At 38.3% G+C, this 26,337-nt stretch overlaps 2 protein-coding genes across 5 annotated transcripts; one reads left to right on the top strand and one right to left on the bottom strand.

Annotated features, from left to right (window-relative positions):
- The first annotated feature begins 304 nt into the window (after positions 1 to 304).
- On the top strand, positions 305 to 22,805 carry Gycbeta100B (guanylate cyclase soluble subunit beta-1-like). Of its 3 annotated transcripts, XM_018023091.2 has the most exons (14): positions 305 to 419; positions 659 to 732; positions 4,313 to 4,413; positions 6,207 to 6,325; positions 7,626 to 7,781; positions 8,142 to 8,295; positions 8,836 to 8,990; positions 9,580 to 9,708; positions 9,886 to 9,968; positions 13,151 to 13,321; positions 14,784 to 15,021; positions 16,265 to 16,405; positions 17,089 to 17,246; positions 22,028 to 22,805. In XM_018023091.2, the coding sequence occupies exons 1-14, from the start codon at positions 417 to 419 to the stop codon at positions 22,155 to 22,157; spliced, it is 1,812 nt and encodes a 603-aa protein (XP_017878580.1). In that variant the 5' UTR covers positions 305 to 416; the 3' UTR covers positions 22,158 to 22,805. The 3 variants fall into 3 exon arrangements, with proteins under 3 accessions (XP_017878580.1, XP_026668625.1, XP_026668626.1); XM_026812824.1 differs by lacking the exon at positions 305 to 419 and having other exon boundaries at positions 658 to 736; XM_026812825.1 differs by lacking the exons at positions 305 to 419; positions 4,313 to 4,413 and having other exon boundaries at positions 675 to 732.
- Positions 17,324 to 20,854, bottom strand: stops (SOCS domain-containing protein stops). 2 transcript variants are annotated; one of them, XM_026812826.1, is made up of 2 exons: positions 20,538 to 20,854; positions 17,324 to 19,158 (listed from the first exon to the last, which is right to left on the bottom strand). In XM_026812826.1, the coding sequence occupies exons 1-2, from the start codon at positions 20,725 to 20,727 to the stop codon at positions 18,254 to 18,256; spliced, it is 1,095 nt and encodes a 364-aa protein (XP_026668627.1). In that variant the 5' UTR covers positions 20,728 to 20,854; the 3' UTR covers positions 17,324 to 18,253. The 2 variants fall into 2 exon arrangements, with proteins under 2 accessions (XP_026668627.1, XP_017878581.1); XM_018023092.2 differs by having other exon boundaries at positions 18,254 to 19,158; positions 20,598 to 20,727.
- Positions 22,806 to 26,337: the final 3,532 nt, after the last annotated feature.

The following is a 26,337-nucleotide window of genomic DNA, read 5'->3' as shown; positions in this document are numbered from 1 at the left end:
TGATTTTTTAGTTTTCAAATGACACAATAAATGAAGAAATTAATGTATATTAAGGAAAATTATAGAATTATTCAATCAGGGAGAGTACAAGCTCCTTCGAGCGAGTCTCATCAGCTTTTCGTATGTATTCATCTGACGAATAATGTCGCTGCCGATGCCGGGGACGGCAGCAAAACGGATTGGCAGCGAGAAGGGTGTAGGAGGCTTATGGAGGAGGGCGAGCCGAAGACGGGTAACAGGGTTGTATCTAGGTGGCGCAGTTGTGAGGGTAGAAAATCGATACCTGTCGTCTCCAGCGAACCGACTTTCCAGTACGCGGCTCGTGTGCACGACGTAAACACGGCTCTCATGGCAATTAGAATGGAATGATATACGCGGAGAAGCCATAATAATCAGTCTGCTTCTCTCCGATCATCATGGTACGTTCGTTGAGATAAAAGACGGTAACGATAATCTGTGACAGAAAATAGAATTGACGAGTACGAATTGAAAAACTGTCAAATTGACAGGACCAATTGACGATCGGCAGATGTCAGTTGTAATCACGTGATATATCAGTGTCTAAACAATCCATTTGCACGTAAATCATACTGTCACGTTTCCGTAATAACGTTCCATACTCGCGCCAAAAGTATAGTTATTTTTGTTTTATGTGCAGTACGGTTTTGTGAATTACGCCCTCGAGCTGCTGGTTGTGAAGACCTTTGACAGCGAGACATGGGAGGCGATAAAGTAGGTAAAGTGTGACTGCACGACGCGTCGACTCGATTTCGCATCAATCACCATCTCTCTATGTCTATTTGTTTCTCGCACATTGTTTTTATGCTGTTATTTCCTTACCTTTGCTCGTTTTACACAATCATACTCTCCATGATGTTCGACTCTTGTGGGGTAGAACGGAAGCTGTTCGCCAGACCACGTGGTGTAACCCCGTGCTTGACCAGCTTTATTTTGCTCTAACCCTAACCTACGGTATCTATGTATGTACGTACGTATGTATGTGTAGCTTGATGCATCCGTGACCCGAATCCTTCACATTCTTTAACTAAAATTTCGTCGGAACGTTTCTTCTCTCTCCTTGCGGTGCCATTCGGAATTTATATTGAATTTTCTAGCCAATGTAATCCTACGCAAATCGGAGAAATGACTGGATTCCCATCCCGATGGACTGTCACCGGAACGTGTTCGCTTTGGTGCCAAGAGGATTATGTTTGACAAATCTGAAAACTAAACGTGATGGAAATGAATTTTGTTGCGTACTTTTTACCATCTAGTATGAAAATTTGATATGGGAGAGAAAGTGTATCAATCACAGTAATATTCACCCCTGTACTCATATGAACCTTTTTTCCATTACCTGTCCCACTTCCCTATCAATAAAGCTGCAATCCATGTGGTATCTAAATCATATCTAAAGGAACCACCCTCCCGTAAAGATGAAATCCCTGAGCAATATAACTAGGGTCACGAAGGAAAACGAAGGAAAGGATTGAACCCTTGGCAAATTTCTTTGATCAACAAGTTCATATAATAAAGTTTTGCTTACTCGATCTATTGATTCAATGACGCGGGCACGAAGTATTCGGTACGCGTGTTGCTGTTTGTCGAGCGGATACCACCCGCAGTCCACCAACACGTTCTTAAATTCTAGATCGAGCTGAATGCACAAGGTTTCGCTGTTTGTTGATCAAACGAGCCATCAGTCCTTGGGGCGTTGTTTGATGTACGTTACACTTTGGCTACCATACTAATTCCTAGGCGGTTCCAGTAACTGAAGTAACTGTTCGGAACGTGTGACATCATTTGTCATTTCTCAGACATTCGGATGAGAATTCCGCTCGTGTGCGGCAATGGTAATATGGTGAGGTAACAAGTAGATCTTTAGAGAGGAAGGCTTTCACAGCTCGGAAGTTGTTGCCGTTTCGAGGATTCTTAAGCCGTGTCGTGTAGAAATTTTTCCGTACAGTTTGTCAGCAGAATGGTTTCATTAAAGGTTAACATAGTGCCACTATAAAAGACAGGTGCGTGATGCGAGAACTTGAAATGAAAGTACTAAAATTCACTGCACTGGACTTTAATTAGCGAATACCGCCACGCACCTGTGGCAGTGGTACGATACCGTACGGTTTATACGAAGGCACGCGCATGCTGTTGAAATTAATCTCCAGTTATGGCTTCCGAGGAATTGAATAATGTTTTAAATGTCACTAAATTTCGTCTTGAGCGTACCCCAAATTTATTTGTCATTAAAAACGTGGATTATTCTCGGTATCTGTTGCGAGATAAATGGAATAAGAATATGAAAATGCAGAATGAGAAAACATGTTTCAAACATGAGTTTCAAAAGAATTTGTGCGAGTCTTGAAAAGATGTATTTTTGTACGATTAAAAACCACATTTTGTGCAATTGACGAATTGTTTTACGATTATATGTATGTTTCTTTAACTGGGAAGAAATGATTACTCGCTTGGCGTGGTCGGCCAACTATGCGTTCCCTGGTTTACTGAGATTTAATTGAAGCACGGCTTGAAACACACTTTGTGTTCAAGAATTCACCACCGAGCTAGCTTGCGGTTGCGAACATTGGTTGATTATGCACTGACGTATGAAATTCTAATTTCGTGGAAATGGCGTGTTCATCAAGTACTACGATAACTGCTATCAGCGGTATTACTTGTTAATGTATATTTCTTAATTTACTAGAGAATACGAATTCACTCTCTTATAATTAAAAATGATAATGACAGAATAATATTTAATCAATATTTATACGAGCAGTTATTTAATGGTTTATTTGTTATGTTTAATTACAGCATTTTTAACAATCGTGAATAATTGTAGTAATGTTCACAACGTTGCATTATTCATATCTATAATATCGCTGATTCAATACATGGCAAACACTTGGCATATTATAAATTATACAACTGATACAGTATCCATGATCTGCATTTTAACAAAAACTGCATAATGTAATTTGGTGAATTTTAAAAATAACAAAGTTATTTAGTTTAGTGTAAAAGCTCAAATTTTGGGTTTCATAGAAAAAGATAGTACAACCTTTCTTTTACACAAGACAAGGGGTCGGGACGATATTGTTTATCAAATATGTATACTGCAGGCGAGGGATGTGAAAATGTGGGTTAGTTCAAGTATAAGGTACGATGACTCTTGAGAGCTGTAGAAAAACGGGTCAATTTAGTTGCCCCTAAATGATGTTTCGTCGTCGCCGTGTTCACAAGATACGCAATGTAATTTTCAAGATCAGTTTTCCACGCGATGCAGAAACAGTGGACTTTGCGGGCGCAAAGTATCCCATTTTCGTAAAACAGTGTGCATGCTATCGTAAAATAATTGGTGACATTAAAGAATGTCTTTGACAAAAATTAATTTTCATTCTCATGTAAGATATACTAGAATTTGAAGACTTTTATTGTGACTTGAAATCATCAAGGAAAGTAATTTTCACAAATTAATACTTGATATTATTTTTGTGCTTCATCTGGAATTCATAACAGTTTTGTCGACCGTCGAGAGAGGTCGGACAAAATTCTGCGAGAACGCTGGCTGCAAGCTTGGAGTGACAGCTCATATCCATGTCAAACAACGGAGTGCCATTAAACTGTACTTTCTAAATTTAATAGAATACCACCGCAAGCACCCGACAAAGCCTGTTAAAGTTAAAATGCACGGCTTTTGCTGCTGAGAAATATTTGCTTTACTTTAAGCGCGAAACTAATTAATTTCCTATTACACGCTCGTATTACTTTGACCAGCTGGCAGATCGACGCTTCGCAATGTAATAACCAGGCTTTTACGTGTGTATGCGGCTGCGGTTTCAGTTTTCAGACATTTTTCGCGTCGTCGACGTAAAATAAAGCAAAGCCTTAATTGGCCTTTCGAAAGTTCAATAAAACAGGATGCTCGCTCGGTGTTATCATGCTGCACCACCCAACAGCCAATTAATACTTTATTACACCATCACAAACTTTTTCATATCTGATGGTAAAATAATTGTGCTAAAAATTTATTGACATGTACGATTTGTTAATATTCGGAGTTTCAGAACGTCATTTATAATTGACTGCAACGATGCTTTCATATTTTTATTTTGGAATATTGATTGATATATGAACTTACTTGAATGAAAATGTGTGAAGGGTTATAATGACGATGCATCTACATTTAGGAAAACTTTTGGAGATGTAGTATGGAAGCATCTGCAAACTTTTTTTAGTGACATATTGATGTATTCTAAAAAGTTGTTTGAAATTTGGTTAACTGTAAAGATGGCTGAACGTTTATTCACAGGAAAGATGCCGCGGTCAATATGGAAGGACAGTTTTTGGTTCGCCAAATATACGACGATGAAATTACATACAATATTATATCGGCAGCTGTCAATCGGCTCAGTACGTATTCATTTTTCTTCAAACACGAATTTCCAATTAAATTATGCGGTATCGTAATCGATGCCGATTTCAAGAATTAAGTCATTTAATTACAGCTGATGGAATTCAATAATTTAATTAATGCTGTTTGGATAGAAACTCTCCTGAGCTAACGTTTTTCTTAATGTCGAATGTTACTGCAGAACTCTCTTTTACTGTTTAATCCTATTAAGATTCTGGAGCTTCCTTGATTCCTATCCAAACAATAGCATCTATTTCTCGTTTCGAATATTTCTCATTTACTTGAAAGTTTTCCGCGATACTTTGTCAGCCTCGTTAAAATCTTCAAGACTTTCCCCAAATAACCTTACATATTTATTACTATTTAAACATTTACATATTTATTTATCTTGCGTTAATTTTAAAATCAATGCATAACTTTGTTCTTTGTTGATATCATGAAGCTTCTTTCAACATTTGAGAAAAATCGTAAAAAACTGATTTTTTGCAAGCGACACAGCGGAACAGCAATAGTAATAGATTTTCGATATCGGTTTACGAATCTTTGAGTGAAAGGACGCAGGAGAAACAATGTAATCCCCTCGTGTCCTTTACATCGATAATAATCTGGCGTGAAAACGATCGTTAGTCGAGCAATTTGTTCCGAGACTTTGACGCTGTAATTAATCTCTCTCCGTTCTGAACGAGAAAATAGTCTATCATGTTAAAATTGCATCTAACTCGATGCTTCACGAGAATTGTAATATGATCGACGTTATGTTCATAGTTCATATTAATGACATTAAACGGAGTACATGTTAGTACTTTACTCAAATAGGGTAATTCCCGGAGAGACGTGTTTTCAAAAGCGTTTGAAAAATTAAATATTTTAGGAATTATTAAATATTTCACTTGTCCATTTGTATAATGAATGATTTTATGCACGACATATAATTATTATAAGACAAAATTTTGGGCTGTGGCCGATCTCTCTCTCAGTAGTACTGGTGAGATGAACCACCTTCATACAAGTTACACATGTATATTCGTTTATTACATTTATTCATAACAACTATTTTTATGAAAAAAAATTATTTTATTTAACAATAGACGATTATTTTGTAATATTTATTTACTTTTTCGCACATTAGTTACATATATATTTTCAAACTTTAAATATCCCTTGTGAAACCAGCGAAAGCAGCCAACATATCATTTGTTTCCAGTCATTCGTTTTACTTTTATAATCTGTTTTTAACATGTACAATTGAGATGGACCATGCGCTTCATCACCAAAACCAAGTATTGATTTCTGATTATTCGCATAGGACAGATGGACTTCGTATCAAAACCGAATACGAATACCTAAATCATCATAGTTAATTCAGAATAGAATTATAGCGAAACGTTATTGAAACTCATTGTCAGTTTCCGAAAATGCTATAAACATCTGCCCAAACAACAAAGTAATCATATTCCTTACGACAACGTAAGAAATATTGTGTACTCACCAAAAATTAAAAAGTTGATTTCGTTCACAATTTCGTAAAATTAAAATGCAACACTGAGAGCCGTGTTCTTTGGGTAAAGCAAAAAAAATACTGACGCGTATGGGGGATAGTGTAGAAAGTACTTGCCGTCTCTTCCGAAATTACCCTGTTTAAAAACACATGACTTCATGCTCCATCCACTTTTTAAAGTGTATCACAATCAACTTTTTGTTTCATTTCAAATTAGTTTTGTTTGACCTTAGATACAATATTGTAGCAGCATACGGTACCAACTGTCGATGATATTCTCGAGAAATCTTTCAGATATCCCGGCGAACGAGATACTCGAGCTATTCGGCCGGATGTTCTTCGAGTTCTGTCAGGATTCCGGCTACGACAAGATCCTCCAGGTGCTCGGGGCGACGCCCAGAGATTTTTTGCAGGTAAATCGCTCGTCGACATGCTCTTTCGACACGTCCATTCACTTTCCTAAGGAATATCATTACCCTCCTCGGTAGGTAGACCCCACGGCAGGGATTGTCGCGATTCCGCGTGCCGATCGTGGTGAAAGTTTTCTTGAAAGGATGACACGCGTAGGCATATCCTCATTCATGTCGTGTTTGTTACACGCAGACTCGACAGATGTTTAGTTGCATAATGCGATTGCGTAAAAAGTGAATAGGCGAGTAGGTAGAGAGTTTTGTTTGATTAGTAGGCAGGTAGTTTATGTACAGTATTTCTGCAATTCTCTTTGAAAATTTTTTACAGTGTAAACTAATCAGTTTAACCGTAAATTAGCCTATTTTTAAATAATTCAAGTTTTGAAATGTTTCTTATTTGAAATGAGTAAGCAAATGGCAAGTTAAAATCAGAATTCGCGTAAAGAAATGCATTGAGCACAATAATTCATCAAATGTTTTGTCGCCTATAAAAACATGAGTCATTCATGCATTGAAAACGGTCCTCGTCACTTCTGTCCTTGTTGCGTGTTCATAGTTGCACGCATGTATTATCGAAGAATTTGCATCCGCGTCGTCGCGTATATGGCGAGATTCTCCGTGCGTATGTACATACTAAGGCCGGTGCACAGCATCGATGCGACGAACCAGTCCCAGATTGCGGCAACTTATGGCTGAATGTCCGAACAAAAAGCGCGTGAACCCGATCGCGTGACCGGAATACCAACATTAGGATTATCGCGAGGCAGGATCATGGAAAATGTATTTATTATGCTTGGCTGATGAATTATTATGATTCCTATGCCGCGTTCCAGCGGACTGAATGATTGGCCTGTTTTTTTTTATCCGTACATATCAACTGGCTGGAGTCCGATGAAATTAATCATACAGAACATGGCGAGAACAATGGTGCTCTGCTCCTTTTCATTTCATCAAAAAAATATTCCTCAACATTGTTCGAAAACATAATATTGCGCGAGCAGTTTGTTCTGTTCGCGCTTGGGAATTTCACATTTCTTACGTAATTCACCGTCGCTGATCGAGTCAATGGCGGTGTATCGGAATTACGATGCATCAATAATACAGATTAACGGGATAAATTATATCAGTGGCTGTGGTGAAATCGCATGTATTGATTATTACGGCGCGGTGGTTCGGTCGAAACACAAAATGGTAATCGAAAACGAATTAGGGACACGGGGTGTATACTTTAGTTAGGTGAACCGTAATATTCGATAATGTTTGGAAATATACTGATGGGGATCCACGTAACGATTAATTACAGAATCTGGACGCCCTTCACGATCATTTAGGCACTCTGTATCCAGGAATGAGGGCGCCCTCCTTCCGGTGCACCGAACGTCCTGAGGATGGAGCGCTTATATTACATTATTACTCCGATCGACCTGGTTTGGAGCACATTGTGATTGGCATCGTCAAGGTATTTCTGACATATTCCTACTCGTATTCGGAGAGGAAATTAAAAAGGAAAACTTGCAATTTTCTGTTTCATTATTTAGTAAACTAATCCACGTACTCGAAAGAACTCGGGTTGTTGAGTACAATTTGGAAGAATGTTCAGTCTTGAAGATCGTTCAGTTTGGCTCTTCACGATTCGTATTCTGATTTATCGTACATTACAATTTATTAATCATGCACACTGCTATGGAGTTATAATACTTTTAATCGTCCAAGTAAAATATACGTTAAATCAATAGTTGTTTGATGTTTAACTCTCGTTCTGATAAATTCATTCGGTCTGAACCGTGATTGACCGCGTTATAAATTTGATCGACTGCAGACCGTGGCGAAAAAGCTTCATGGCACGGACGTAGAGATGCGGATACTCAAAACGAAAAACGAATGCGATCACGTGCAGTTCTTGATTACCAACACATCCGGTCCTGGGGTCGTTTCGGATCCTATGATTGCGGAATTGGAGACTTTATCTATTGGTGAGTTTGACGAATATGTTTGGCATTTACTCTTGCAGTTTCGTTTTATAATATCCTCTATATCGCGTCTAATTGGGAAATCAAGTTAACCCCTTGACTATCGTGAACCAGGATCCTCGGAGGCATTGAGCTAACTGGAGCGTGAACTCCTATAGGAAGAAGTAGCTACGTACTATACTCGTGAAATAAAATAAAAATGCCAATATTCGTTTTCATTCATTTACTGATCGGAATTTATTAATCAGCGTACGATTTAAGATAGGAGATTCTACTCTTTGTAGTTTTTCGCTTGGTTCCAAAGTCTCAGAAACGATACCAAACAAAGTCGTTAATCCCGTACTGGATGCTTCATTGAATTGCAAGTTCTGATATTATGTCTGGATTCGGTGGCCTCATAAACCGTAGGATGTTGAGTTTTGTGATTATCCTTTGCGTCGACGCACTTTCGGATCAAAAGATACATTTCACCTCCGACGGCCAAGGGGTTAATCTAGTGATGTACAATTATTGTAACCATTGTTATCGGTGAACGTGTCGCAGAGCCAAAAGTGAGTCCCATGACGTTCTGCCAAGTATTCCCGTTCCATCTGATGTTTAACCGAGATCTCACGATAGTTCAAACCGGTTGCACTATAACCCGAGTTATACCTCAAGTGTGTTCTGGTAATTGCAAGTTGAACGACATCCTACTAACTGTAAGTTTGCACAATTGTAACGCGCATGGAAACATACTTGTACCCTTTCTGTGATACGGATTCACCTAAATTAGAATTGCATGAAGCAGTTTGTCAAGTACACGTATATAATATTTAATTATTAAAAAAGCTTTGCATTCACATAATTATCACATAAATATACATATATGTAAACATATATCTGACGAGTAGCGAAAGGAGAACAGTGAGTGCTGCAACTCACTGAAATTGTAAATAATAGATAGGATGTAATAAATGTACTTAAATAGAAAGCACTTTCCCTTGGGGTAGGAGCCCGGGGCGCCGAGTTCGAATGGCGAAAGCCGGGGCGAATTCGGCGTACGAGTGGATGGTGAAGGGCTAAAAAAAAGGTACAGTATATTTACGTGCGTTTATAGGATTTTCACTCAGTGTATCTGCATGATGTGCATACAGCAGATAGTCATTCAGATTATTATCGTTAATCGACATTGGTATGAACACAATCCGCAATAATTGATACAATATGCAAATGGATAACAATGAATTTTGTGAATAATGTCATTCTGAATTCTTTATGCAAAGTAAATTTATAACTTTGTTCTCTCAGGTCAGACCGCATTTAGAGTTGACGTTTGAGAACATATTGTCGCATATAAACACTGTATACGTGTTACGAACGAAGAAGGGTGTGATGCAGGTGGAAGCATCGGAGGAGTACTCGTACCTACGCTTGAAAGTTAGTATATACCTTTAATAAATGAACTTTCACATCGTAAATGAAATTTGTCCGTTATTGAAAACGTAATCAATAGTTTGATGTTTAATTTTGTACGTCAACTGGTGCTGAAGTTTTGAAGACCAATATTGGCAGCAGAAAATAAGCACGTTACACGTGTTGTAATTTACTTTATAGGGGCAAATGTTATACATCCCCGAGTCGGACCTAGTCACCTTCCTCTGTTATCCCAGCGTCATGAACTTGGACGATTTAACCAGGTAAGAACTTATTGAGAATTATTTCATCTCCAAGATTGGATAAATTGATCGAGAACATATTGTTTATTTGTATTTTTAATCAGAAACCACATTTGATATCCAAGCTTGATAAAATTCTCATCTACAGTGACTCTCATTAATATTAGAGCACATTTCAAAACGGAATAACTTTTTTAATGTTGGGCTAAATATTGTAGTTTTCTGTGGAATATTGGAAGGCTTAGTTTACTATATAAAATATAACACAAATTAAAAAAAAATTACTATTCGTTGGAGTCTCGAATAAAGAAGAAAAGGACATAATTTTTAACATTATCAGTAAAGTCTTTGATAAAAATTTGAAACGTTCCGTTTCTAGATCCATGTACAAAGTTTCACAAGTCTTTGATCCATTGTTAAAACAGTTATTTCAATGTGCAGGGCATCTGAGCATATTAATGAGAGTCACTGTCCGCATTCGATCTATGAAAGCCGCGTTGATTAGCAAAATACATCGAACGCGTTCCCGAGCAAGTCAGGATTGTTTGCATTCCTTGATATTGTAAAGTCAGTAACCCAAATTCGCAGTCTCATACGTGACGGTAATTTTGACGCGTAAACTAATCTCATTGTTTGCGGGACATACGTCGATATACATCGCGTACAATTATCGGATAACACCTACATCGAATTTCAATCAGGCTAAACAACATTGGCTCACTAGCCATGCACGATCTGTAATCGATAACGGCTCATGGCGATAGATTCTATAGCGAAATATCTAAAGCCTAGATACGCTACTGAGCAAAAGTACAAAAAGCTAAATCACAGTAATACGAATGGAACTCGTGAACAATGTAACACGTTTTGCGTTTGCGCTGAACTGCGCCATCAAATGCAAATTAAGTAGAACGCTCTGTATAATCAAAATATACATTTACAATTTAACTTAACGTTATCTCTGATCAAAAGATATTTCGCTACAGCAGTCCACTCTGCCGGAGTAGTCCCACTGAACGGGGCACCGCGCCGGAAAGTGTCGGCACAATTTTCATTTTACCCATTCATTACAACTTGATTAAGAAATGGAACAAACAAACTCATAACGTTCTCGCTTGTCAATATATTGAACTCTATACATATATCACGTTCCTTTTTGGTAATTTTGCTATGAATGAATCCTGAAGAGAAAAAGTTCATTGTGCAATTCCTCCTGTACATATAATTTACGATGGAGGATTATCTGCTTTTATCTGCAAATATATGAGTCTAGACGGATATACCGCATTGCGAAAATAAGATATGTCTAGACCAGAGGATATGGAGAACGATGTCGAAGTAGATATCAACTGGATTTAATTTGTGGCGGCAAAGATATTCGAAGGACGTCCTCGATTTTCTTATCTTAACAACTCGAGACATTTTTCGCGCTAACGAGTGTAGTAAAACGAGTGCATTCATTCCGTAGTAGAGCAATGAGGCTTAATTAAATTCTGTTGGAAATAGTAATCCGGTTAGAATATTTAAGAAATTTAATTATTTATCGACAGATTTAAATAGGTGAAATTTTTATCGATTACTAAACACATTATAAATGGAACTAAATGACAGTGATAAAATGAATAATATGATACGTATTTATATTTGATAAAGTACGCAAGTACGTCAAATGTGCAGTCAAGACTCGAAACTAAACGCACTAAACCTTGTTAACTTGAGTTAATAATTCTCATGCCTTAACTCTCAGTAGGGAGAAAATTGCTGGTCGCATTAAACATAAAATTGTATTTCGTCGAAAAATACGAGCATGTAGCAATAACTATTGTATGTTCGTTAACAATAAGGCAACAGGAGTAAAGAAGACATAAAGCTCAAAGTAGCACATCTCGTAGCCATCGATAGCCATTGGTATGGAAGTCATTATCGTAAATACAAGCAACGTGTTTGGTAGACCGGCTAGTGAAACTGTCCCTATTAATTCATCGTAACGTATTCCCCTGTCTTTGCACGGAAAATATTTATCCACAGTATACCGGACTGTTCAATAGATGCTGAAACGATGGCTCACATAATTAAGCAATTCTACTGTCTGACTGTGCTCTATTGCGAGCATAAATTCTCGTCATGCCGCCACCGAATTGCCCTCGTTCGAATGTTCTTCACCCTTGTTATTCTCGTCGATTTCTGACCCCCTTTTACTATCAGTACCACCCGTTCCTTCGTCCGATCTATCTTTTGCTTCCCCATTTCTTCATTTCCCTTAAAATGCTCGAGTCACGATCGTACGTTTCCACATAAATTCTGCCTAATCGATTATTATCGCGAACGTGGTACAGTCCGCTTCTTAATTATAGATTTCTCTTTGCCAAGAGAGTTGGCAGAGAACAGACTATATTATTGTGTATTAATTTCACTACAAACCTCTTTCCTGGGCTATTCTGGAGATTCCAAGAATTTACCAGCAGTATAGTATTACAAAAAGACAATTGTCTTTTCTCGCTCAAAGTGCCTCATGGTTAACAATTAATGCGCAGATAATTTCGTAGTTGGCCAGGATTTAGCCGGATGCAAGCGACGACGTAATTAAGGATAAAGCTTAATTGAGTTACCTTCCATTACGCTGCCTGTTTACCGCATTAACTTCATTTTGTAACACGAACCGAGTCGCAATCGCCGTCACAACGCTGACTTAAACAAAAATTACCCTCACTGCGTCGCGAAATAGATTATGTATAATTGATTAAAAAATAAATTTCCTTCCTGGATGGGAAATCTTCGTATTTATTCGAATGAACGTATTTACTCCAGCGCGCACTTATTGCGTCACGTTGTTGCACAGTCTTTAGACCACCATTGAGATTCATAAATTGTAACAAGACATGAATTATACATCAAAGATGATTGAACGCTGAATCTGAGATGAGAGCGATTAGAGATGCCGAAGATAAATTGTGTTGAATTCGGGGTTGTGGTTCTTCGCTAGGAGATCATAAATTTTCGTTACTTGAACGTCGAACAATTTGTCTGAGATCAAACTTTGATTTTACGAAAAACTAGAGAGAGAGAGAGAATCGTTCTGAACATAAAAAAGAATGCCAGTTTTTAATCCAGATATTCTAATCGATTAGAGCCACTCGAATAATGTTACAAATAAACGTGTTAATGTCCTGAGAATTTTCCCTTTGCACGATTGTAATCACTAGGCGAGGATTGTACCTGAGCGACATTCCTCTTCACGACGCCACCAGAGATCTCGTGCTGATGTCGGAGCAATTCGAGGCTGATTACAAATTAACGAGGAACTTGGAATTGCTTACCGATAAATTGCAACAGACGTATCGCGAGCTCGACGGCGAGAAGCAGAAAACCGACAGGTAAGTATCCCAGCCTGCGCAATTTTCTGATTAAGGAAATCCCTCTTGGCCTCGTTTGCCATCCATCCTGATGCAATCTTGCCCAGAATTGACGTATCTTCCGTCCGGTAGTGAAAGTTTTTTTCTTGACAGGATACTCTGTTCCTACCGGAAATTGGATGGATCGCATCTTTTTCGCTCGCCTTGCTCCCGTCAATTTGATAACTTTTTAGCTTCGTAAATGTCTGTCGTCGCCTCACGTTAGTTAAAAATGTGAGCGTGATAACAGATGCTTTTATAAACAGACTTGTTAGGGAAACTGTAAAATGAGAGCAATTGAATTATAAAAAAGATAAATTTGAAACGTGTCGAAGGGATCTTAAAAAAGTCTCGAAGAAAGAACTTTTAATTTTAACAATGCAATTTGTAGTAAATATAAAAACAATTCGTGAAATAACTTTAAACAAAGTACAGGATGTTTCGTATCAAGTAGTACAACCGGAAAAATTTATCGAAAATATTAAATAACAATTTTTCATTTAAAATTTCCTTTAAAAGAAAATGAACTTTGAGAATTCTCTGAATTAATCTTGACGTCGTCGCATTTTGTCTTGTTTGCTTCCTTGTTGTCGTATTTCTCTATTGTAAAAATAGTGCGAGTATACATGTTTTATTTCTGTAATCAGAATATCGATACACTTTTTAATCCTTTAGTTTTTCAGTGATTCGAAATTTTTCAGTTGAACGAGATACAATTTACAGACACAAAGGGGAGAGATTAATTGCTGTTTTTATATTTTTCTACCTGTTGCCTTGTTGTGAGTCGCACGGATTAAACTAGGTCACATTCGACAAAATATTTTCCACGCATATAACCGAATAAAACTAGTATGCAATTGGATTGAATTAAATCATTGAAAGTCTAATCTAGGCGTGACCCTTCTTTTAACAGTGTCGGAACCTTTTAATATGGCAGAGAACGGTAAAGAAAAACGGTCCAACATGGGGAATTGGGGAGGTATTTTTAATTGATGATAAATTCAGCCCAACTAGAAGAATGTTTCTAAATCTTGCACATGTCGGATTCAAATTATATTATCATCGGTTTCCACACATTTTTAATAAGAACCATGCCTAATATGGGGAGGTAAGCGAAGAATTTCAAGTTCGCCAATGAGAATCAAATACTAAACCACGTTCAACAAACTCACAGAATTAAAATTAAAATTCAAAGCACGTAAAAAGTTAGAATTTCCATATAAATTTTCTAAAAGCAACTTGAAATTAAATAAAAAACTCGAAATGAAATTAACGTTCAATTCCATGCATTCAATCAGAAATACTGAAAAGAAAAAAGAGTGCGGTTTTCTCATGGTTCGTGACGACCGAGCAAATATAACAGAGGCAATAAAATTAGCGAGCCCGGGGAGGTTGCTGGTCGATTGAAAGGCGGTTCATTAAAAGTTGTTGGCTCGTCCCGCAGGTTGTTGTACTCGGTGCTGCCTATATCCGTGGCAAACGAACTCAGGCACTCGAGGCCAGTTCCAGCGAAAAAATATGACTGCGTGACCCTTTTGTTCTCTGGCATCGTCGGTTTCGGGGCCTACTGCGCCGCTCACACGGACTCTAGTGGCGCGATGAAAATCGTCAATATGCTCAATCAGCTGTACACCGCCTTCGACGTGCTCACCGATCCAAAGAAGAATCCGAACGTGTACAAGGTGAGCCGTTAGCTTGCATAAACATCCCGAAAGACAGGCGAGCAGGATGTTCACATGATTTTGTCCGTCTAGATTCTAATACATCGTTTATTCGTTTCACTGTGCGCATTCTTCCGAGTTGCTTCGAATCGATATCAGAACCATATTTAAAATTTCAAGAAATTTGCACTTCAAATAAAATGATTTTTTTTTTTTAATTATTTATCAACGACAAAAGAGTAATGGAAAAGTTCCAAAGGATCGCGTGTATACGTGACCGCGGAGATGGCGTATTATCATGTGTATGCATGCCGGCAACCAGGGATTGGATAATTTTTCCCGCACGGCTCACTTCCCCTCTTTTTCGCCCGTATTTCGATCCCCACTACTATTCACCTCATGCGCCTTCGCTGACCATGCCTAGCATACCCCCGTCAACTACCGGTCCCCAACCATGGTCGCGTCGTCCCCACTTTCCGGCCGAGGGAAAAATTATCCAGTCCCTGCCGGCAACAAATAGAGGACCGCTAGAATGAACCCAGGGATTGTATAATTTGTCCCTCGGCCGGAAAGTGGGGACGACGCGATCATGGTGGGGACTGGTACTTGACGGGGATATGCTAGGCATGGTCAGCGAAGACGCATGAAGAGAATAATAATGGGGATTGAAATACGGGCGAAAAAGAGGGAAAGCGAGCCGTGCGGGATAAATTATACGATCCCTGAATGAAGCCGTTGGAAATTCAAACGACAACCGTTGTCACGATGGGTATTTTAAATAGTAATGTCGGTCAGAAGAAGGAACTTTTCTGTTCCCTTGGGTGTTTCACTTTTATACGGAAAACTTGCCATTAGGTCCTGAAACTTGAACGAGCTGCATTGTGACATTCAAACTCTGAAAATAATGTACATTCGAACTTGGTATTATTTTTAAATTTCCTAATGCACTCTCTTGTAAATGCAATTATATTTAAGAAAAATTAAAATTAGAAAACGTTCGTAATTTTTCTTTCCACAAATTATAAGGATAATTAATTTACAACGATTCTTTTCAAAAAATTCTAAAGTACATTAAATGTATCGATTTCATAAATTGTATAGAGGAATACCATATGCAGGTTCGCGACAAGAAAATAAACATGTACGTCGTTACTGGTCGCATACTTGGAAAGCTGAAACCAGGGATTCGCGTGTAACCATCGTACGGATACAATTTGAATTTACGAGCAGGCTTGTTAGCACTGATCCACTTTGGTCGCACTAGGTCGAAACTGTTGGTGACAAATACATGGCCGTGAGCGGATTACCGGAACCATGTCGTTGCCATGCACGCTGCATCGCGCGGCTCGCGTTGGATATGATGGATCTCGCTGCAGACGAAGTGCAGATCGATGGTGAACCCGTCGTAAGTTCTCCAATATTTTTATATATGCGCTTTTCGAATTCTATGCTCTTTACCGCGCGAACAGTCAATCCCCGACGAAACGTTTGTCAATCTCCCGTTTTACATCGTGCGCTGCACTTTGAATTCTTTTTAATTTGGAAAATAATCTTTCTGGAACTATGCGTCTACTGAAAAGTTAAAATTGAATTCATTTCTCATCTTTGAACTCGTTTCACGTCAATGTCTCGAGATAATTTAATTTAAGATTCACGAGCAACGTGCTGTTTGTGCTTAAACTTTTCGTCAAACGCTCGGTGAACTTAAAGTCGCCTCGCTCAATTAACTATCTACTTTACTTTTTTATTTTCGAGATGTTTCTAAGATATATTCGCTCTTTATCGAATTCCCGCATTATACGTAAACATCATGTAAAAATTTATTCTTCTTCAGTTTTACGCGTTAATGTAACTAAATAGCAAGAAGATTTCTCAACTAGTTGAATGTCCCCTGACTTTTCAATCGCGATTCAAGCTACGCGACCGAGACAGGTATCGAGAGATCACATTCTATCGTTCGTAAAAAAGACTCTCTTCCTGAATGCACTCTTCCTGCTCCTACGCTTCCGCTGAGCTGAGAACGGGACGTGACGCGTGTTGTCACCTGTAAGGAAGATCCATTTAGTAAGCGCGTAAATTGTTCCGCAGAAAATTACCATCGGGATTCATAGCGGAGAGGTCGTGACCGGGGTGATTGGACATCGTATGCCACGTTATTGCCTGTTTGGAAATACGGTGAATCTTACCAGTCGAACAGAGACCACCGGAGAGCCAGGGAAAATAAATGTCTCTGAAGATGCGTACAGGTACGAAATTTCAGAACCTTTGACTCATCGAGAGATAACGACATACGAAAATGTAGGAAAAATAAGAGTTAATATTCTATTTAATTCTTTATGAATCGCAGACGTATTACGAGCATTATTAAATGTTTTAATGAACGTACTACATCTTAAAACTTGTATCGAATAGCGCGTCAACATTATTAGAAATCTCGAGTATCGTTGTTACCACGTGAAACATTTACAAACGACAACTACCGACAACTATGACAATGCATTATTAAAGGGCAAGATAATTGAATTGCGCGTACAACCCCTGGAAAATCTAGTAGAGATCGAGGCTATCATCCCCGAGGGAAATTCAGTCATAGCAGAGGGATAAAATTTAATGCAGTACGTCAGTTGAAACAGTTACAACGACTGTCAGTCGATCTCCTGGGTACTTTATATTTCAATATTTCGTTGTTTCCCCGTGAGCCATTAATCGTACGTATTTGATTGACACCCCGTATTTATAGGTCAGAACAGGTACGTCGTATAAATAGATATTGCTGTACACTATTTTCAGCAAACTTAAATAGTGTTAATAATAGTAATTTAAAAGTAGAAATTCATAATTGCGTTACCATGTCGAAAAGGCGAAAAGGATATGACTTGTGAGAAAGAAGGATTCACGGTTTAAGAAGAATTTCTCCGGTTCTCAAGTATTCATTAACGTCTACATACTACAATGCATAATTATTGCGGACCTACTGAACCCGAGTTTCTCTTAAACTACCGCGACTCTTTGATTTAACTGCTACAACTGATTGTGACCTAAAACATTGACCTTTCGTTTCTCGACGTTGAAATTCATTTTACATCTCATTCGTTACGCATTACACACATACATTTTTTATCACGCGTTACAAATATGAAACATTGCATAAAAAATGAAAATGACACGATATTATAGATGTATTGTAAGGCCTCAATGGCAAGCATCGTTGCATTCTTCAATTGTCTTTTAAATGCCATTTGATATTGTAATCTCAATCAGTAAGAAGGTCCAAATAATTTCTCAACGACTCCGGTATTTGAAGTTGTTGAATGCCATGCGGCAACGCCCAATTCTGGAACAACGTCTCGCGAATGCGACAACGACAGAGATGTCTCAATTCGGGCGGACTCATGCCACTCCTCTCGGGCGGGACCAGCTTCTGTTCGACCAACGTCGGGTACTGTTCGCAAAGAGAGACACTGAAAATACCGCTCTGCTCGGCAATATGACTAGGCGTCTTCACAAACGCCGTCGTCACTGTTCTTAGCACCAGCCTCAAACAGAGGAGCAAGTGCTCTGGATAAGCGATCCGATCTTCACCAGGTTGAGCGTCGTACTCGCTAAGCTTGATCAGAAGCATCTCGAGCGGGGCTGGAGCTAGTTTGTCGCACTCGACCGAAGCCCCGTAACGGAGCATGATCAAAAGAATGTCCGGTGAGCCGTGTTGAATAGCCACTCTCAAGGGTAACGCTTGCCCGTAAGACTCCATAGGGACGTCGACGAATCGCCTTTTAACAGACGAACACGCGCAAAGGTACTCTAATCGTCCTACCGTCGAATGGTGCAAAAAGTATATCAAAGCCCGCATGTTCTCCTCGCGGTCGTCAAAGTCGCTTTTCCAACCGGACAGGAAGTGTGTCACTCGGGTGCCGAAAATAGCGCCCACCAGGATCCGTTCGAAAGTCTTCTCACAGTAGAAAATATCGTTGAGCAACCGAGACACGATTTCGTTGTTGTTAAGGTTCCAGTCGAAGCACAGCTTCGCTGCTACGTATAGAACGTTGTGGAATTTCCCGAGTAGACATACGTATCCGTTCTCCATCATCGCGATGTTATGGTAGCGGAGGGCAGACATTACTATTCTCTCACAGACGTCTTCTTTGTCGAGGTTCTCCGCTGAAAGTGCAAGACCAGTAAAATACGCTGCGAAGAAGGTATTTATTTTGAGACAGACGATTTAAGACGATAAACATGACCAAATGTGCTTCTCGATGAAACAGAAAGAAATTATTTATTGGAAAGGACGTTGTGATCGTCTGAAAATCGCAGGTTAGATTCATCGTAATAACAGTGAACGCTTATGCAAGATGAAGCATTTATGGTATCAATTTAAAATACGTGTGTTCAGCTAAACATTTATTTTATCATTAAAACATTGAAACTTGCATTCAGTTTTTGATGTTCTGAATTGTCTTGTACATTACACGCGGCAGTTATCATTTCTGCACGTTCTCTTTTAAATCCATAAAATCCGCAGTCTATATAGTAATAATTCAAGCTAACGCAATCGTAAACATGATCAAATCTCGTAGTAGCTCGCATGTTTCGATTCTAAAGATAATTCATGTCCACTGCCTTCATTAATTGATACCAATCACTGGTCAATGTTATTGTATATTTTAGATCATAGTGAAAGCCACGACTTTTATGGTAAAATACTATTTCCCAACGATTGCGCAATGTTTCGTTTCCTTAAGAACGCCGACGATTTTTACGAGCTTTAATATTCTTGGAAGTACAACGCGTTATTTTTAAATTCACTTTTAAATCAATACTGAACGTCCCAGGGAAACTAAGATATTTATATACGTCTGTCTTATCCAGTTATTAGTAAGTGGAACCTTAGTTCTCGAACAAGTTCGAACAATTCGGTCCTCGAACCGACGATGAATCTCGGTTTTCAAAGAGGCAAACAGGTGTTCCAGGGACTGTGGTAGAGAAATGTCACGCACATCGGTATTGGTCACTCCAGAGTCTGGTTTCAGTTGTCGAGCGCAATTCGGTTTTCGAACAGCCTTTAGGAACAAATTCGAAAACCGAGGTCCCACTGTGCATAGCGTTATTGAAATATAAGATATAACTGCTTTAAAAGAAATCAAAACGTTCCTTCATCGTGCTGCGAGTCGTGCAAGCGACTTGCGAGACGGTCTAATTTCACGGATAAGCAATTCCGCTTGCGTTGTTTCGCGGCACGCATAATTTTTCAAGGAAAGTAAAATCATATGGAAACGAAGCGACACACACGGATTTCACCCGCATATAACATTACACGGGATCACTTTCTTTCCGGTATTCCTGATCGAACCACTTTCGTGATCGCGCAATACAGTTTCTATTAAGTTGAAACCTGTCGACCAGCGAATCGGAAAGTTCGTTCTTTCGAGTGCGTTGACACGCTCCAGAACCGATGATTCGAATCGATTCTTTTCGAGTACCCGTTAGACGTACGGTAAATCACGGAACACTTCTTTTAAAGCAATCCATAAATTTTCCACCTGATTTCAATCGTTCCTGGGAATAATGTTTAGGAGACGTTCGGTTTCTTCGGGTGTTACCTTCGGAAACGCTATTTATCACGTCTGTAAAGTAGCCCACCATCTCGCGACGCTTGTATCGCGAGGCTAGGCAACTGCGTTCCATTTCAGCGAATAACTTGTCGAAGTAGCAGTCGATCAACACCTCCATCGCTGTTTGCCGGCCGAAAGCTCGATAAGTAGTATACACTAATCTTGTAAATTAGCAACGCGAGCATTAAAGGCGTGCTAGTGAGTTATAGTAACCATTGTTCAGTTTAACGCGTGTTAACAAACTGTCGCGACCATTATTCACTTTCGAATGATAGCCGACATGGGAAACAACCTGGGAAACTTAAGAGGGCTAATTCGATTAGACGTTAAATAAGTATATTTCAAGGGCTTCTTCAGTTCGTCTATGAAGGGGACACGTGAGGTTCAAAAGTTCTTACTCCGTTTACCGATATCAGAGTATATACATATATAAAACATGATGAAATGTTAGATCTTGGTAATTTATTACATGACGGAGCACAACTGTAGCACAACTGACATTTTCGATGTTTTTTAAATTTAAAAAAAAATTTCAAAATAAATGGTTCATAATGGAAAATATACTGACGTCGTTAGTACCGAGATAAAATCGAGAAACATTATGCAATCGGTACAAAACTTCACCGATACTTTCATTTTAATTATACTTCACGTTGTCATATAATGACACGTGGTACGTATCTTACTGAAAGAAAGAATTTTCGTTTCTAACGAGCAAGAAATGGGAATTAGAGAAATTGAACGTGAGCTTGTACGATTGCATAAGGTCGAGTCCAAGATTTAACGTGTATCATCAGTTTATGGGAAAAATAAAGAAGAATAGTCTAAAAGAAACAAATTATTGAAATTCAAATAAATCGAAAATTATAGTAGCTATGCTTCTATATGTATAGTTATGCTCCAATATACATGCGTTTGTAGTACATCAAGTAATAAATTATGTGACATTGCACAATGAAGAGATGAGTGTGCAATGTACACTTTCTTTGAGAATACGTGTTCAAGACCGATATTGGAGGAGATACACGTTAATGCTTTAACACAAATATATTTTGCCATAAAATAAATATTATTTCACGTGTTGATAAATAAATATAATATTATACAATATGATTGTTTATTATATTTTTTATTGTCTTTAAAATGTTTTTTTAATGGGATATACCAAGCTTCCGTAACTGGCTGTATGCTGATTAATGATTCTCAGTTGAGTTACTAGAAGGAAATGGTTCATAGATTTATTTTTGTAACATAGCAATTTATCATAGATAAGGAGAGATGCCTCATTGATATATGATGCAAACACGATTGACATTTTTATGATCCGTCCTACATACATATATTCATTGTATATACAAAGAGTTTAATGTTTTCTATGAGTATGAAAAATTTCATGCATTTTAACATGTTTGTTGTAGGTATCTTTGTATGCCCGAGAATCAGGACCCACAATTTTTGCTAGAGTATAGAGGCCCCGTGATTATGAAAGGAAAATCCGAGCCGATGAACGTTTGGTTCTTGTCCAGGGAGAGAGAGTTGTCTGCCTAAACTCGCAACTTTCAATCATGTAGCAATACTTTCGCCAAGTCTTTGTTCATTTATCGTATTGTGTAAGAAGATAATCAGATGTTCCACACAAGAATGCTGATCGAGTGTCTAACAAAATGTACACTATTTTAGTTCTAGGAAAATTTCTACTCGACTCAATTCTTAATTATTCAATACTTAATTTCCATTAAAATCGTATTAAGATAGGTAACAAAATTTGCGGATATGTGAAAATTATGATGGATGAATCACCTAAGTAAAAGTAATAGCTTCGTTTTAATGAGAGTTGAGAGAGGAAGTTTCCATAAAATATTTAACCGGATCAAATGAAATTGAACACTTTTTGTTTCTGAATATTGATTCGTTAGATAACAGCACGACGTTTATCATGCTACAATCACTTTCGTTACAAGCACTTCAGAGTGTAATAAAATTGGACACTGTCCAGAAATCTTTCTAGGCTTGAATCGTATCTTATTTCGATATTTTCTGTCATTTAAATGTTAGTTAAACATACATTACGTTAATGTGCAACGTCCATAAAATCAATAATCGCGATCAATCTTCGAAGAAACGACCAATGTTTATCAATTGTAACAGTAAGACGCAATCAAATATAAATGTCGCCGACAACCAATAGTCAGGTCATCGATGGTATACAAAATTCCTTTTCCTATATTTCACCAAACAGGTTCATCGGGACCCAGAGGTCGATGCAGAGTGTGAAACGACCTCACCCTTGAACGAAAGAAAAGAAAAAGGGATGGAAACGAGTATGAAGGTAGGCAGGGAGAGCACGATGGAATGCTTCAACGCTGGAAGGTGTAACGGAACCTGTTTTATTCTCTAACGCGTCCCACGCAAGGTCAACACATCGAAGGCTCTCGGCACGATGCGGCACAGATTCCAACTATCATTTTCCCCTCTTTCCTCCGAGGAATATTTCAATGGAATGCCTCATCTTGTTAGAGTAATTCATCTCGCTTGTTAGGAACTGATCGAATTGTCCTGATTCTTTTACAGATAGTTACGTATTGCATATCGCGTATTTGCATACATCATACATATACATATATTTCACTGATAATTTGTTAAATACCATTCGCTAGATCGCATACTCTATTTACAATTATTATCGAATAAAGACGTTTTAAGCTGCGTTTATACTATGTAATTGGTCACGATATCTTGTTCAATTGCGTCTACGTTACATACAATAAAATGTGTTAAGGATCTCCGCTTGCTTCGTTGGTATTGCGTCTCGAAATTATGTATCTTTGCTACTTATTTTATGTACAGTTTTATTTATCGAGTATAGACGTGTAGACGCAACTTTAATAACTCAAGTTTGCAAGAATTATCAGTGTATCAACAGAAGAAGAAAAGAATTTTCTGAAAAATTTTTATAAAGAAAATACTTTGTTAACTGGGGAACTTTACGTGGACAAGCGTGTACATTATAAAATATGGGTATGCATATAATACAGGTAATGCTACGCTGCTAACACTAACATGAGCACATTGTATGACTGCATAACAAATTCTCCGTAATTTTGCAAGACTTTTATTCGCGATTAAAAAGGCATGGAAACACTTGTTTCCCATTAAATTATACTCGCGTATCGCACATTATAGGCTAGCATGTGAGTATAAAAAGAATGGTAAATTCCCAAGAGTGTTACGCTTTCCTAGAGCCGGCCGGTTGCATGTTGTATTAACTGTTTATAAAGTTGCTTATTCAATCGCATGCCACGGTAAGTGGTATGCAGAATACAAGTTTGACGGCGTAGAAAGAAAGGCGAACACTGCCCAACTGGTTTACCGGTGAGGTATGTAGAAAACAAGGCCAAATAATAAGGAGTAAAAGAAACATCCAATCGCGCTGTAGGATTAACTGATCGATGCCAATACCAGCGATCGCAAAATTGCGGTTTTTTTCAACGAAAAGAATGTCAAGATTTATGAACTTTGAAATTTCATAAACCATAAACAAACGATTGTTTTTTACTCTTGTATTATGGCGTTATAACTCCTGTGAGACTCCAGATTGGCCACAAGTAACGTATTTTCATCATAATATCCGCAGAACGACTAAATTGAGGCGCGTATTTTCGTTTGATAAGGGTTGAATATCTACAGTCGATATGCAGTCCTGACGCAGAAGATTTAGGGGATGATATTCAGGGCTGCAGTTTTACATTGAGATGGTACTTGAGTTTCGCACCTACCTGCAGAGGATAGCATCTCGGAAAGTGATACTTTTACCGATTTCTACTCATTTGAATAAAGATATTCCTGTCCATTTACGATCACGTGAAACGAATCGGCGTGACATTCCTTTACCTTAAAGTAACAGTTGTCTATCGCTAGAAACAGGAAAAGTATTAAATAAATTCGAGAAACGATATATTCTAAGAATGAAAGAGAACAAATTTATGAACTAAGGATTCGGGCCGTGAGAGTGAATGATATTAACATAGGTCTAATAACGAATTGTAAAAATGACTAAATTCTGACTAATAAATGGATAAAAACGTATCTTGACACTTTTATTTCACGATCCTTGACCATACGACCAAATGATCAATTCTAGGGGTGGCTACTTAAAGTCAGTGGTCATCCCATTTGAAATTATCCGATCACAATTATCGATAAATAGTGGATGGGAAACGGGAGAAAAGAATTAACCAATGCGCACAGATCGCTTGATCAATTACCTTAACGAGCGAATGGTCATTTCAAAATTCACGACACAATTCGTGAAATATTAAGTCATTCAAGAAGGTTCAGTTGTTTAGAAATATAGACTATTTTCGAGTAAACAATCGCTCACGAAAATCATACGATATTTCGATCTAATAAAGTTTGTGATACCCAAAGTTAAATCGTGATAAACGAAGCACGTCATTATACCATGCAGCTCCTCCTAAATGAGACTAAATGTGTTTCGCCTCTAATAGACTCTCCATAGAGTAATTATTTCCAGGTGAACGTCACTAAATTCCGTTAATTGCGGAACAATATCGTAACATTAAAGTAAAAATACTGCACGTCATTATTGTATGGATTATTAATTTTACTTCTTAAACTAGACGTGCCACCTTTTAATTATGTCATGCTTCCAGATATGCATAATACTTGTCTCGATTATTTTCTCTTATTTCTACTTGACAAACCCATCCTATCCAAGATCAAGTTCAATCTGGCACTTACAAGTACAAAAGGTCGATCATATTCGAGTAGATTATTATACAATAGTTGATAAAGGTCGGTCGTACACCAACATGTGTAGTACATCAGGGAGGCAGTCCCATTCATTATTCATTGCTCTCAACATAACGAAATAATTACGTGATCGTTCCCAATATTTACGACTAATACAGATTGAGACAGGTGCAAATGAAAGAGGATTGTGCAATTGGTCCGATGAATCACATCTTCACGGAAATTAGACAAATGCATTTACCTCCTATTGTTTCATTATTGTCATCACGCAATCATTTATGCAACCACAATTAGGTAAATTATGAACTGCTTTTCAATATTTTCAGAACAGTGGGTAACTGGAATATATTCGTAAAAAACAGTGCAGCGTAAATTGTGGAATGGATGGTTCCCGAGATTTTCAATTTTCACAAACCTCTGATGTTGATTATTTCTTTAACAAATATTTTCTGACAAAAATTTAGCAGGTGCATTTGATGAATGCATGGATCAGATACGATCCTTATCCAGACACCAGTATATTAACAAGAAAGCAGGGGAGCAGTAAAGAACAGGTACTTAAATGAGAAACCGGATAGTCGATTCTACCTGGCTCGGTAGAGGACGCCACGTCCTCCTCGAGCAAGGTGCTTATTCGCTAGACAACTTCCAAGACCTGTTCTCGTCCTTCCTACTCTCGCGCTTCTCTCTCGCTTGTTCATCGATATATGAGATACTCGCACGCTTGTCCTTTCACTCGCTCGATCGCGCGCTGACGTGTTCACTTGTTCACTCGCAAGGCCTCTTTGGCTGCTTATTTACTTACCCACACGAACAAACACTTCTCTTTCATTCGTTCACTCATTCACTGAAGGTAGCGAGTAGCGAGGCTCACAGGCTCCTCCATTTTCTCTCTTCATCACCGCCTGCTCCCTTGCTCCTTCATGCTCATTCTCCATTCTCGTTTCTTCGATCT

Source organism: Ceratina calcarata, unplaced genomic scaffold (assembly GCF_001652005.2).
Source record: "Ceratina calcarata isolate Rehan_Ccalc_2016 unplaced genomic scaffold, ASM165200v1 scaffold297.2, whole genome shotgun sequence".
NCBI lineage: Eukaryota > Metazoa > Arthropoda > Insecta > Hymenoptera > Apidae > Ceratina > Ceratina calcarata.
The sequence above is the reverse complement of the archived record's forward strand: the minus strand, read 5'-3'. Positions and strand labels throughout refer to the sequence as shown.